This window comes from Schistocerca cancellata, chromosome 4, assembly GCF_023864275.1.
Source record: "Schistocerca cancellata isolate TAMUIC-IGC-003103 chromosome 4, iqSchCanc2.1, whole genome shotgun sequence".
Classification (NCBI taxonomy): domain Eukaryota; kingdom Metazoa; phylum Arthropoda; class Insecta; order Orthoptera; family Acrididae; genus Schistocerca; species Schistocerca cancellata.
Genome location: NC_064629.1, coordinates 210,222,095 through 210,237,057, shown reverse-complemented (window position 1 = coordinate 210,237,057; position 14,963 = coordinate 210,222,095). Strand labels below are relative to the sequence as shown.

Genomic DNA, 14,963 nt, shown 5'->3' with positions numbered 1-14,963 from the left:
CAATGTAGGTTTCAATGACTGAAAATGAACACGAGAGCACACCAGGGAAGTGGGAATATTCTGTTCGTACTATGGTTTTGTTAGCACGGTGGCAGCAAACCGTCGACGCTGGTTTAGCCTCAATAATATGTGGGCAGGGATTCTTGGAGACTACCACAACGCTTCGCGATGAGTAATACATGAACTTCCAGCGGGTGTCCCTGTCTCGTGTGGTCGAAGACGTGCCTTTGGTGGTACGATGATGATGATGATGATGCTCCAGCTCACTTCCACTTTTGTGTGCGGAGGCATCACGACGTCTTCTCCGACCACATATTGTGGCTGAATCGGTGTTGCTAATTCGCATGCAAACGTAACACAACAACACTAGAACAAACAGAACATGGCCACTGGCCTGGTGTGTTCTCTTGCGTGCTTTCAGCCTATCGAAGATCTATCTGCACCTTCAAGTCTGTGTACCTCCCTTGGAACGCATTTCCGGCCATATACCCCATGAAGTTGGCTCCTTATCCCCTCACGATCGTTTCCTGCAGTTTGTCACTATTTGACAAAATCTCCCCACAGAGGACAGAAGTAGTACGGTCCTTCGCCTCTGTTGGCTAAGGGTACGATGGGCACATACGTTGGCAGGCTCCTCAGAGAGTGTTTTGCCTGTTGCAGACAAGCTGGACGACGGCTTCTCTTGCCCTGACGGCGAGGTGATAGGCCCGAACGGGCGCGTGCTGCCGCACCCGACGTTCCCGCACCCGGATGACTGCCAGAAGTTCTACATCTGCCGCAACGGCCGCATGCCCCAGCGCGGCAACTGCCCCACCGGCACCGTCTACAACGAGGTCACCTTCAAGTGCGACGAGCCCGAGAACGTGCCCGGATGGTAAATATCTCATTCACAACAGTCCCACCCAAAAATAGTCACCTGCATCATATTTTAATGGCCTTACCTTAATGTTATTTTGAAAGCTCCACACTTTTACACACTGCAGATAAGCCGCATTCACGATTAATTTATTTTTGTGCAGAATTCAAAGTGACTAAATTTATTAGATGTTCCTCCTCATCTCATACTCTTTTTCTCCTAGTGTTAACGTGATTAGATAATACGACTTCGGAGGGCAATATAACCACTTACATCTCACATGAAACCCGTAGCGGGTTATTTCTAGCAGCGTCAGGAAAAAAATTCTTTCTTAAAATGAAAACCATTACTTAATGTCTAGTAAAATGAATACAAACATATTAGTGAAATTCACAACAAAATATTGAAAATCGCATCCCAAGCGTGAAGTATAATGTGTAGTAGACGAGCCACAGTGATTACATCGAAACTAAAAAGTTTCAAATCATCACATCAGGCTACGGGCAAATAAATGACACTGAGCTAAGTCCCCAAGACGAGCAGTCAAAAGGATCATTGTGACCCAACTGATTTCTTCGATGAGATTTCAATGAAGGCTATGAATCGGTTGGTTCCCAGTAACTATCTGCACACACTTACCCGCTAAGTCATACATTTGGGAAACTAGTGGGTCCTGGCGGGAACCTCGACAGCAGTGCTGGAGAGAAAACCAGGAATTTCCTGTTAATTAGTGTCTCGGTATTGTTACACTAACAAGGTATCGTTCTGTTCAACTTTATGAGGTTATGTTCGTTCTTGAGAGAGCTACTGATTTATACCCGCACAGATCACCGATGAGAGACATGGAACATACGCAGAACCTCTTTTTGAAACTTAGTAAACAGCTGATTATATATTAGCAGTACGACCGATATGAAAATTAAATTGTTAATTATTACCATAAAAAAATCAGAACTGTCCTTAACTGGGAGGCAGCTTTCAGAGCATAGAGCTTTGTTAGGCAATGCTCCATTGTAGATGATATTTTCTTTCCTTCATGCTGCAAGCTGAAGAGGCCTACATATTAAAACAAAATCTGAATGTCAGTAAAACTTAATACTTATATAAAGAACTTTCAGAGGTGAAAGTCTCAATGAGAGCGATAAGTATCCTAGGACCGTCCTGTAATGGAATCGCGTACCGAAAAAGTCATTTCCGTCGAGTGAGACCCTCACTATTGTGTAATACTAACATTATTCAAAAGGCAATTTGCTGAAGGATTCGTAACTTAAGAGGAAAGCGAAAATGCAGGACGAAAGTAAAGAAGAAGGCAATGAAAACTGCAGATGCAGGAGAGACGAGCAACAGAAAGCGAAGGGAGAGAGAATGCAATGGGTTATTTATTTCGTTGAACAACCTCCAGTGGATACATTCAACAGGTATATACGATGTATTCGTTGGTCTTTCGATAAAAGAGTTTATTAATATCAACGTATCGATACTTATGCCCCAGGGGCATAGAACTTAAAAATTAAAAAAAAAGTGCATTTGATACACTCGACACGTTGCGCAAGATGTTATTGTAGGACAAACCATGAAAAAATAGAGTATTAGACGAGGAAGTGGTAAAACAGGATACTGCGATAAATAATTTATTTAAGGGTTAACAGAATTTTTCGGCATTTACTGCAAAACTGAAAAATATTTAACAGCTTGATTGAGAGAACATGTCAACGAATCGTGAACGAAAGAGTCAAAGTTAAAAATGTTTTAATGATAGCAAGAAAGAGCGTAAATATCCGAACGTTGCACCGACCATTCGAAGTCCAAACAGAATGTCGGTCTCTTTGAGTGGAGTTTTCCATTAGGATAATGTCAGACTCCACAGACCTAAGAAACTTCGTAGATTAAGTGTTAGTCTTAACGAGCTCTATGTAAAGAATTTAAAGTGAAGTACTGTCTGTAGGTTCCTAGCAACCCTGCAGAATCTATGAAGTGCAAAACAGAGAATTCATGGTGTCCTCTTAGTTAATAGGACATCGGATATAATGTTGACTCAGTTTCTTCAGTTGTTGACATTAAGTTGTTGGGTTTGAATAATAGGAGATCAATTTTCAATTTCTTAATACGAAATCTTACAGTGATGGTCTCATTAAATATTAATGAGATACTCTGTCAGAACATAACTCTGGAATTTCCCCGCACCACCATAATAAGCTCATCATTTCTAGAGTTCTGGCATAACTTGATTTGATATGTGAATTCATATTATACACGAAACAACTATGATTTGAATTAATCATATGTATGACTTAATGTCTGCTAGGAAGACAATCATTTCTGCAAATTAATTTAAAAGTTAGACTTCAGGTTGGTTCATGTTCTGGGCCCCGTTTAAAAGCCCCGAAGAAAAACAAATTAAATGTTTGATACAGTTACTCAAGAATTATCTAAAATGAAACTAATTTAATAAAGCGTACTTGAGAAATGTAACTGGAACGCTTAAGTACAGTAAGAGGTGAATTACTGAAGCTGTTTATGTGGTATATTCCTAAGCTCAGTACATACACTGTTATTATGGTTTCGCCCAGATGAAACGCGAGTTCTCACTATGTGGGGTACTAGTTGTCGCTGAACTGTTAGTTGTCGAGTCATATGTAGCAATTGCATTTCATGAAACTAAACTGCAATTGCATCTGTGGCAGCATACCAGTTCTCCAAAAACAGATACAATCGCCTGTAATCCTCAGAGAGCGTGGCCTGTCAATTCTAGTGAAGGACTCCACAAAAAAGATTGCGATTATTCCTGTAATTTGGCCTCTTCGCAGAGGCAGCAGCCAAAAGGTCAATTTCTGCGAATCTACTCTTCTAGATGCATTCAATTCATGTTCAGATTGGGCATACATGCGTACAGGCACTCAAATGAAGCATTGCTGGAAACTCATGGTTGTAAATGATCTTTTCTAACTTTCGGATTTCTCGAGAATGAATTGAGAGATATTCTGTGTCCCCTGTGGTCTAGAAATCGAATCACAATAAGATACAACCTGTGTATTCCGGAGCGACCGAATATCTGGAACTCTAGTCCACTCATTTGGTTTCTAGTCAACTGCGAAACTGAAAATGGAAGGGTTAACCTAAATAACTACTGTATTTAACTGTTTACATTGAATAAATAACTGTGAAAGAAATATCATAATTTTATAATCACTGCCCGTTGTATTTACTTTCAGGAAGCTATAAATGATGCATCAAAAAATACTCTTTAGTGTTATCTGTAAAAACTTATATTTCACTTAGAATTTACATTCTAAAATGTTTACTTTTCACTGTGGCACATACTTGCGTCTGATAGCCTACTTTTTTTGGGAATAATTTTAGTACTTTCTATTAATACTGCTAAGAAGCGTAATTCAAATTTTTAGTTGCGTCTAGATATAGAATAGTCATGATGGGAAACATCTGCACACATCATACATGGAACCAGAAATTTACTTTTATCTCGAGAGGTGTGGACGCCACTGTTAGTTCCTTGTTGTGACTTCATTACAACGCTGTCACGTGTAAACGCTCAGATTCTTCTTAATACGTGATTAAAGCTTTAAGATGACACTGCGCTTCTTGAATTTGTGTGGCTTTAGTTAAAACATCTTCAATTTTGCTACAAAATATGGTACATACCTCGCAGCGTTTGGTGAACTGAGATTCTCCCATACCGTATTCACATCGAGATATTAAGGAGTCAGTTACGCAATAAACGTAATTTTAAAAAGAAACTAAACTCGGTCCACACGAATACTGTAATGTGAATTTTGGATGGACCAGACCCCTGACGTTGATCACAGGCATACACTATGGTATTTAGAACCACCACGAATCGGGAGTGTCCACTAGGCCTCTGCAGCTGACTGGTATTAGTTTCTGACCCTACACGCAGCTAGATACTAAATTCGGTAGTATAATACTCATAATTCGTGTCAATTGTCCTATATTAACTTATCATCGTCTTGACGGGAGTAAGAAAAGGCAAAGCCAACTGGGTGAGTTGGCGTTCCAGATCTTCGGTCATTTCGTATTACACTGCTTTCATAGGACTGCGATTCAGTTTCACGGACTAAGTTCGAAGTCCGTGACGAATGCGGCGGTTCAAAAGACTCGTCGAGAGCAAGTTCACTTATTGGTTGAAATTAGCAGAAAAAGCGAACGTTGAAGAGTGAATTGTTTGTACTTCCTGTGTATTTTCTTCTGAGTGAAAATAAATTTGGTTTACAGCTTACGAACTCGTCGATGTCTAGGCCACTGCAGGCGAAACAGGACTCAGTCGTCCAACACCTAGTTGAAGGAACCATTGTAGGGTCTGCTTGAAACTGTTTAGGCTAACTACCTTTTTCCCGAATGGCACCCACGTGTGTGACATCAAACCACTGTTGTCATTGACTGCTGATATTTCGAAACAATCAGTTAAAAAACTATCAGCAAAAACTTAAGATCTCAACCTGAATTATTTAGTCTTGTCTTATGCTGAGAAAGGGAAAATTGTGTTCTGTTGTTTCTAGTGGAATAAAACTTCCTCAGTCTAGTCAGAAATTGGTTCTTTCAGCTACATTGCTTCTTCAGCTTTCTCAGGCCTTATCGAGCGAGGTGGTACATTGATTGGCACAGTGAACTCGCATTTGGGATGAGAACGGTTCAAATACGCCTCGTACTATCCAGATTTATGTTTTCCGTGATTTCCCCAAGTCGCTCCAGGGAAATTCCGGGATGATTCCTTTGAAAAAGCGGCCGATTACCTTCCCCATCCTTCAAACTAGCCGAGATTGTGCTCCGTCTCTAATGACCTCGACGTCGAAGGGACGTTAAACCCTAACCTTCCTTCTTCCTCTGGTTCAAAAATGGTTCAAATGGCTCTGAGCACTATGGGACTTAACATCTGAGGTCATCAGTCCCCTAGAACTTAGAACTACTTAAACCTAACTAACCTAAGGACATCACACACATCCATGCCCGAGGCAGGATTCGAACCTGCGACCCTAGCGGTCGCGCGGTTCCAGACTGAAGCGCCTAGAACCGCTCGGCCACAGCGGCCTGCCTTCCTCAGGTCTTCACGCCTTTTAACAGCACCCGGTTTGAGAAATGTACGTTCGTGGTCCACCTCACTGTCGTAGAAAAGTGTTGTTTAAAGACTATGAGATAATTTTAACTCAACGTGATCTCTATTGAAAAGCTACATTTTGGCTTCTGAACACAAAATCCTTTGTTAAATGTATTCTGATTTTGTCAAACCACTTCAGTACCATCGCAAAATGCTTTTCCTAGTAAAGACTCCTATTTATGCTGCATAGTCCCTCTCAGTTGCTGAGCATTTGCGTCTCTGACTGTCCCTGCATGAACCAATAATTGGGAACAACAAGTATTTCTTTCATACGGTACGTTATGGAGAAATTATGTCACATTACTTATTAATCATTCCTCAGATCTCGGTTGTTACAAAAATACGTACATCATTCGCTCTGAGATGGTTTCAGTTACGTCTTACGAATGAAAATTTAGAAGAAGGGACTCCAGATCTTCCATCAGATCGCTGCCGCTGTGCGCGACACATGCCTCGAACTACATTTATAAATCAGTGTGTCACGTCTGCTTTCGCTTGCGCCCTATATTAGGGCAAATGTAAAACAGGAGCCGCTTTACGGAAGCTGTGCAGCGTGGACGTGTATGAATGGCGGCTGGGCTCGGCGCGTTGCATAAGCGTCTGGCCCAAACCCGCGGCTGGTCTGCGCTCATGGCCGCACCGCCGCCGCCTGCGCCGGCTTTCGCCATTGCGCAACGCCTCGCCCACCCGATGGCTGACCCTGTAGCACGATTCTGTTCCCCGCCCGTTTTCCGCATCGATCTCATTTTGTTAGCTCAGCGTTACGTGCTCCGTCTTCACGCTTGTGACTGGAACTGATCACATTAGACCTATTGTGACCGGTTGTCATACCACCTGAAACCGTGGATTCTTTCAAAGCTGAACAACTACAGCAATACAAACGGAAAAGTGCTTACTGTGGAAACGTACAGAAATCAGTTATTTCCAGAATGAGTTTTCACTCTGTAGCAGAGGGACTGACGATTTGAAACTTCCTGGTAGGTTAAAACTATGCACTGGAGGGTACTCCAACCCAGATCCTTTGTCTTTCACGAGCAAATACTCTACTGTGTGAGCTATGCAAGTACGACTCCCAATCCGCCCTCACAGAGTATTTCCGCCTGTAGAGAGGAAAAAATAAATCTGTGACCACGCTGCTTTTGTTTTCATAGGCTCTATGTCTCTTTCTAGTTTAATAATAGATGGATTCCACAAAATTGAGCATTATTCCAATATTTCCCCTTAAATACTTTGCAAGAAATCTGTTTCGTAGACACGCTTGAAATATACCCGTGTTCCATCATAAACCGGTATCGGTTTTAACTGGTCGGTTTTTCCCATCCCACCATAGTAAACAGGAGTTTCACGGTAAAGACTAACTTTCAAGGCTATCGCAGCGGACATCAGTTGCCTCCTTTGTAAGAAATCTGTTTCGTAGATAAGCTCGAAATATACCCGTGTTTTACCAGCAAACTGATGCCTCTCACTTGCTTAACCTAGAACTCAGCACATGAGAGCGTTCAACTTCGTATCTCCACACACTATTACTACAGGTATTTGTATAAGTTGTCTGATTCTAATTGTGACTCGTTACTTACGTCTTCACAGCACACTACTTTTTAATGTTCTATCAAGTGCACGGAAACTTCAGTATGAGCTAGTTCCCAGTTTCGTAGCGAACTGAAAACTGTCGAGATCTGACTGGATATTTACAATCAGCGAAATGTTCTCAACAGCAACTAACACCACTCGCCAAGTCGCTAAAGAATTATGTGACTAGTAATGGCGCAATTAATATACAGGATGAGCTAAAATTCTCGCACTCGAATACCACAGTGCGCTTTCTTGCATGCTAACAGAACATGAACGGTACGAAATTATGGAATAGTCATTTTTGTCTGTTCCAGAATTTCGTACCGTTCATATTTTTGGAAGAAAATAGCCGTCAAATGAAGGCAATTTGGCAACTCTGTAACCACACACATGACAGGAAACTTCATTCAGTACTGTGTAATTGTGTTGTGCAATTAGTAGTGTGGGTTGAATTTTTCGTTAGAATACCCGAGTTCGAAAGTTCGAGTCCAGACCTAGGTGAAGCTTTTTTATTTTATATTTTTAGACTGCGTGATTGTTAACTGCTTCTTAATCGTTTTACAGTAATTACAGTAGGTCTTACAGAAAATACATGCAGTTATTTAATACTAACACAAAAATTACAGTATAATCGTTTTTATCATGCAGCTTTTAAAGACGTATTTTTCCTTTGTATCTTCATTTTGTTCTCGTCCGCACACTACATGAACATAGGTTCATTCCACGTAAAAATTACCATGTAGGTCAGATGTGGCAACTCTCACACACACTGCATGTACACGCGTACCATCCTATATGCGACACCACATGGTAACAGTACATTATTGTCTTCAGCAAAGCTGTAACAGTCCTTACTCCATTTCTTTGTTGCTTGTTTCTGCCGGCATTGTTATGAAAACAACGCTGATCGCAGTTGCCATTTTCTGTAATAAAGCAATATTGAAATATAGGAAATTTTACCATTCCATTTACAATGGAAATTTTATGGATAAGAATTACCAGTTTCTTAAACCAGAGACTTTAGCACTTTTGCTATGGCTAATTCATATTTTGGTTTTTTACCTGTTTATTGGTAAAAAATAAAGAACACCTATTATAACCGAGACAAAATAAATACCGATAAATAACGGTTATCCAGAACTAAAATACCGGTATCCGTTTTAACTGGTCTGTTTTTCCCATACCATCAGAGTAAACAGGAGTTTGGCTGTAAATACTAACTTTCAGGGCTCTCGCATCAGACATCAGTTGCTGCAATTTCAAATCACTACCGAATATTAACTTAGGATGAACTTTTAATGACGCTGAATCTTGATTTATAAGAGACGTGCAAGAGTTCTACAGCTTGACGTCCTACAGGTGCATGTACATCTGCATCTACATGACTATTTTGCAATTCACAATCGAATTACCTTCAAATTATTTCTCTGCCGTTGCAATCTCGAACAGTGCGCGGGAAAAACGAACACTTAAATCTTCGTGTGCGAGCTCTGATTTCTCTTCTCTTGTTATGATGATCATTTCTTTCTATGTAGGTTAGGGCTAACTGATTATTTTCACACTCTGAGGAGAAAATTGGTGATTGGAATTTCATGAGCAGATTCTGCCGCAACGAAAAACGGCTGTGTTTTAACGATTACCACCCCAGTTCTCGTATCATATCCGTGGTACTCTCTCCCCTATTTAGTGACGACACAAAACGAACTGCCCTTCTTTGAAATTTTTCGATATCCTCCGTCAGCCCTTTCTGATGTCGATCGCACACCGCATAGCAATACTCCAGAAGAGAACGGACAACTGTAGTGTAAGCAGTCTCTTTAGTAGACCTGCTGCATCTTCTAAGTGTTCTGCAAATAAATCGCAGCCTTTTTTTAGCTTTCCCCATAACATAATCTATGTAAAGGTTACAGTTTAAGTCATTCGTATTTAGTTGAATTCACAGTCTTTACATTTGTGTGATTTATCGTGTAACCGAAATTTTGCAGATTCACACTTTTCATCATTTAGGGTCAGTTGCCACTTTGCGCACCACATATATATCTTGTCTAAATCATTTGCAGTACTATTGATTTTGATCGTCTGCTGACTTTACAAGACTGTAGAGGAACAAATTGTCACCAAGTCTCCAGATGAAAGGTCATTGCTTGAAGACTTCAACAACAACAGTAGCATGATCTTATGGAAATACCTCTCTCCAAACCCAGAGAACTTTTGTGCATATGTAAAAGATCTCAGTGGCACCACACCTAATGGCCTGACAATCGTGAATGGCATAGGAACTAAAATTGATGGTATCAGAGCAAATGCAGAAATGTTGAACTTGGCTTTCAAAGGTTCTTTTATGAATTAGGATCCAGAAGTAGCCAAGTTTAATTTCGCACCACTGCAAAGCTAAGTGATGTAGATATTACCCTTGTCCAGTCTGAGACGGTTCTCTGTCTCTAACGATATCGACGACTACGAGACGAGAATCCTTGGCTTCTTTCCTTCGCTTCTCCGTGAATTCCATCATAGGTACCAAGAGATTCACTCACTTCGTTCCAGCTGGGTAATCCGTGCTATGCTATAATTCTTTCATTGATACTACTCCTTAGCTCCAAGAGCTGTACTGTAATCTTTCCATGGTTATATTAAAACAGTTTCCATCGCTGAAATGACCCTACAGATCTTTATTCTTTTAGTAACACATTTTTATTTTCGGATCACTGGTGTCATATGAATATATAGCAGTTGTCCAAAATTATAGTACATCTAATGACACATTACGACAACTACCGTTTGCTGGATGATAGCTGGAACTTTCAAGATATCAGATTTTTGTGTAAAGTACAAAATTTTGATACCCAGTGTTTCACCTTTAGCTGCGGCAAACCCCTGTGGTGGGTCTGGCCATTAGCTAGCAAAAGGGGGGGGGGGCAGTAGAGAATGTTTACAACAGATTTAAAAACATTTTACCACATAGCTCTCAGAAACTTCTCTGATGAACAATCTTTGACCAAGACCATGTTACAAATTAGAGTTCGCGGCAAGAACGAGAAATGGCATCTATGTGTTTTTTGTTAGACTAATTGCGCTTGACACGCAGTGAACTATCCATGGAGAGATACTTTCAAGTCACATACTGTTCACTTTCCAGGAGGATATTATCTTTTCGTATCCGCATTAATGACACGACGTCACAAAGTATGACTTTTTCGTTAACTATGGAAACGATGACCCGATATCACTGGCAAACATTAACAAAAATTAAAATAACAAATCTTGTCATTTAGCTGGAGAGCAAATCTTTTCTTTACAAATATTCCTTGTAAAATAAAACCTGTCGTTAAGTTATCAGCTGATGAGTCTTAGCAAACGATTCTCAGTATTTACAGTTCTTCATGGTTCTAGATATTCTTTAAACCTAAAAATAATTCAGTGGAAGCGTTGACAAGTATTCTGTTCTCCACAGCAATAATGGTCAGAGTAATACCAAATTCTAGTATATGTTAAAGTTACGTGAAGTGTTTGTAATCGTAATTATTGGGATGTAAAAAAACTATAAAACTGGAGCTTCTAGTATATTTTGTAACGTCAGTAAGTACTTTAGTGAAAACTGCTATTCAGAATGGATCTTACTTCTTCTTTTTCCAAGAAACTTCATCTAAATGCTTTTCTGCCCTCCCTGAAGATTTTCATTATCAATGGCTTTATGCCATTATTTCCGCGCAGTTTAGTAAAGAAACAGATATCAGCTTTTTAAGGACGGTTTTTCACAGTTTATAATAAGCATCAGCTACCTACCACCCTTATTCATAGGACACATACTTACGAATTACTGAAGTAAATATAGTAATGAGATAATCTTTTGGATTTACCATCATGACGTACAGTAGCAGTAATAATATTCTCATGTTTTCTTTCGTTTCAGTGAGAAGTGGTACGCTGATGAGGGCAAGAGGTCGCGGAAATAAGCTGCTGTCAGAGCAGATGGCGTGAGTGGTTATTCTGGCGTTGACACGTCAGAGTTTGTATGTTAGGTACTGTATGTGTGTGGTAAATGTTATAGGGAAAGGAATCATCACCACAGCACAACTGAAACATCCTACCAAATACTTTACATCGTTGCCAATGACTGCAAGTGGAATCAAGTACAAGTAAAGCCCATATACATTTCTTCTTCTACATTACTCACGCTACTGAATATTGGCAACAGACATCACATTCTGACAATTCATTGTGCTGTCATTGTTCTGGAGCAGTGAATCTTGCTGACGTTCCTGTAACCGACCAAATAATTTCGAAAAGCACAACAATTTACTAAACCTGCGGTTGTTGTTGCTCAGTTCACTGAAAGTGAAAATATTTTAAAATTAATTATTCACAGGGATCCTTCGCGTCGATATTCTGTCATTCTACATGTAATCTGAATCCAGAACATTCCCTTTACCCTTAACATCTCATTTTTGTCACCGTAAAGTCATGTTGGATTCCATTATGTTTTTCAGTGTATTGTAAAACATAAATAAATCGTTAATACGTAAAATTACCAGCTTTTCATTCCTTTTACATACCCCTTTTCATTTACCTGATACTATTCCTAAGTAAAGATAAAGTTATAGGTTATTGTTATGATGAAACGAATAACTATAGCTATGTGTCTATACGTAATTTTTGATGACATGCAACATAAACAAAGAACAAATTTAAAATAGACATCAACGGATAAAAGAGCGCAGATAATTACGTACCCCAACTTGTCATGTAATTGCTGTGACAAACATGATATGACCAGTGTTGGAGCAAGAAACAAATTTGTCATTGAAAGTGATACTTGAAATGAAAGCTTTCATCGTTTGGACACCTAACTAGAATGGTTTTCTGTACACTAACGGTGTCACTAGCACTATTGGACCATTGTAATCTGCATATTGTGTGCCGGCCGTGGTGGCCAAGCGGTTAAAGGCGCTACAGTCTGGAACCGCGCGGCCGCTACGGTCGCAGGTTCGAATCCTGCCTCGGGCATGGATGTGTGTTATGTCCTTAGGCTAGTTAGGTTTAAGTAGTTCTAAGTTCTAGGGGACTGATGACCTTAGAAGTTAAGTCCCATAGTGCTCAGAGCCATTTGCATATTGTGTTTACAATATCTATCTTGATAATAGCAGTCTAAGTGCTGCCTAAAGTTTCGCTCAAATTTACCTAGTACATACACTCATCCAACAAATAAAAATAAGTGAAGTGTGATTCATCACTATAAATACCTGCCATGTCACTGTTTGACGAAGATACTGCAGAGTTTTGTGTGAAAGAACAATAACCGGTCTGATTATACAGTTGCTTTATATTTTCGATACAACTGAATAATATTCAGATATAATTTTTTACAAGACACGCAGAACCTACCGTCAACAAGACTCATAATTTTAAAATAATAGATAACAAGAACTGATTTCTTTCTGTACTGGTTTTTACATTACACGTGACAGGGATATCTGGTATCCGACAATGTATTCTGAAAGCTTGACATACTATCAAGTGGATATAATCTGCGACTACTCAATTATTACAATGTGTCTCAAACTGCGACTCATATGAAGATGTTCTGTAAAGAGCGAAGCCGATAATCATTGTTGAAATAAGTGCAATAATTAAGAAACGACATCATAAGAATGCATTCTCACGAAGGAAAAAATTTACCTACACATGTCAAGTAAGACACCACTTTTAGCGTTTCTAAAACATTTACTTTGCTAATAATGCTGGATTTATGCACTTAGAAATGTACAAGATTTGCCATTATATGAACAGAAAAATTCTTGTCGCAAAGAAGAGAAATTTATTGTTACTTTTACAGCAGCAGTAAGCCAGCAGGTGATAATATTAGCCACCCCTTAAAAGAGCACAATGATCCTTTTGTAGGGCTGCAGACGGTGTAGAAGTGGTAGCAGGGGATCATGTGACCGTCCACCGCTGAAGTAAGGCATGGCGGTGAAGTGACGTGTGTGTGCCAATTTGTTATACTGAATAGACGGGGTAATATTGTCGACGCGGAGAGGTGACAGAATATTTGAAAAAAGCTATGGTGTACATCGTCAGTGAAGTTGCCCGATCTTTTGGTGTATCAATGCAGATTGTCCCACATGTCTACGAGGAATGGAATACCACTTGTTGCCATGTAACATGGTGCAAAACAGTGCTGGTAAAAGATCAGGAGACGGGTGTCACGTTCTATCAATGGATATCCATTCGGGCTACCGTGAAAATGAATCAGGACGCTTATTTCAACGTTCTCGGTGAGTAAAAGTTGCCATTTCTTCCACATTTTCATGGTGAGTAAGAAGTGGACACCTTCATCGTCGAAGATGACAACATTCCCGTTCAAAGGTCTGCACACAAAAGGTTTTGGTTTGTCGAACACCCATGCACTATGTTACATCTCGACTGGCGTGTTAAATTACCCCAAATTAATTCTAAAGAGGGTGAAATGTAGTAATCGATATCCTCGTTATTTGGTAGCTCTGCAGGATCTAATCATAAATGAATGGCATCAGCTCAATGTGGCATACGTAGAGTTGTGAAACTACCATAGGCTACCATAGTTTACCATAAGTAAGCGCAGACTACGCTAGTTTTCCTCGCATCTTTGGTCAGCTAAGGTCGTAACTGTGTTATCTGTATGTTAGGTGTGTTGCATACCTACTGGGCGTCACCTCATAACTGTCGCTTTCTTTACGTATACGGCGATCAGTGTCTTCCCCTAAACACCGGAAGTGGTGAACCATTTAGAAACTGATTGAGAATATATAAAGGGCCGGGAAACCTACGGAACATTTTTGTTTTACAAAGTTATCCTCCTGTCAGTCACTCAAAAAGAAACAGTACTTATAGCAAAATTGAACTTCTCCATGTTTAATTCCGGTTTTGTTCGGAAATTGTTGATTTGTAACGTGAAATAGAGGAATGTTGCAGTAAAAAAAGGTAACAATACAGATTTTTCATATAGCAGAAGAAAACGTAGCTTCCTCAACAAAAAGGTAAAATAAAAAACCCGCAAAATAGAAATACATCAAACACCGCTTCAATACTTCGTCGAACTTCACGGTAAATGATGACAGCCAAAACAGTTTCAGGATAAACATGTATTAAAATTCTTGACCACGGTTTCGGTATATCTAAACATACCTTCATCATGGAGGTATATGATGGCTGCCATGTTTAAAATCTTCGTCAAACTTATATTAAACATGTTTCTGCTTTTCATAAACAACTTCCACGTTTGTCAGTAATAAAAGGAAACTCTTGCCATTAATCACGATGAAAAACTTTGTATTGAGTAAACAATAACGACAATAATTATGTATTGTTTGTGCATGTAAACTGTAGTTGGCTCAAAAGTAATCGTTTTGGTTACATAAAGGCGCAGAA

The 14,963-nt window shown here is 39.7% G+C and overlaps 1 protein-coding gene across 1 annotated transcript in view; it reads left to right on the top strand.

Annotated features, from left to right (window-relative positions):
• Nucleotides 1-12,084, top strand: part of LOC126184714 (protein obstructor-E-like) — a 46,285-nt gene extending 34,201 nt beyond the window's left edge. Inside the window, exons 4-5 of the mRNA XM_049927236.1 lie at nucleotides 661-874; nucleotides 11,470-12,084. Coding sequence (XP_049783193.1) covers nucleotides 661-874; nucleotides 11,470-11,512 — 257 coding nt within the window. The 3' untranslated portion in view covers nucleotides 11,513-12,084. The remainder of the gene's footprint in view (nucleotides 1-660; nucleotides 875-11,469) is intronic.
• The last annotated feature ends 2,879 nt before the right edge of the window (nucleotides 12,085-14,963 follow it).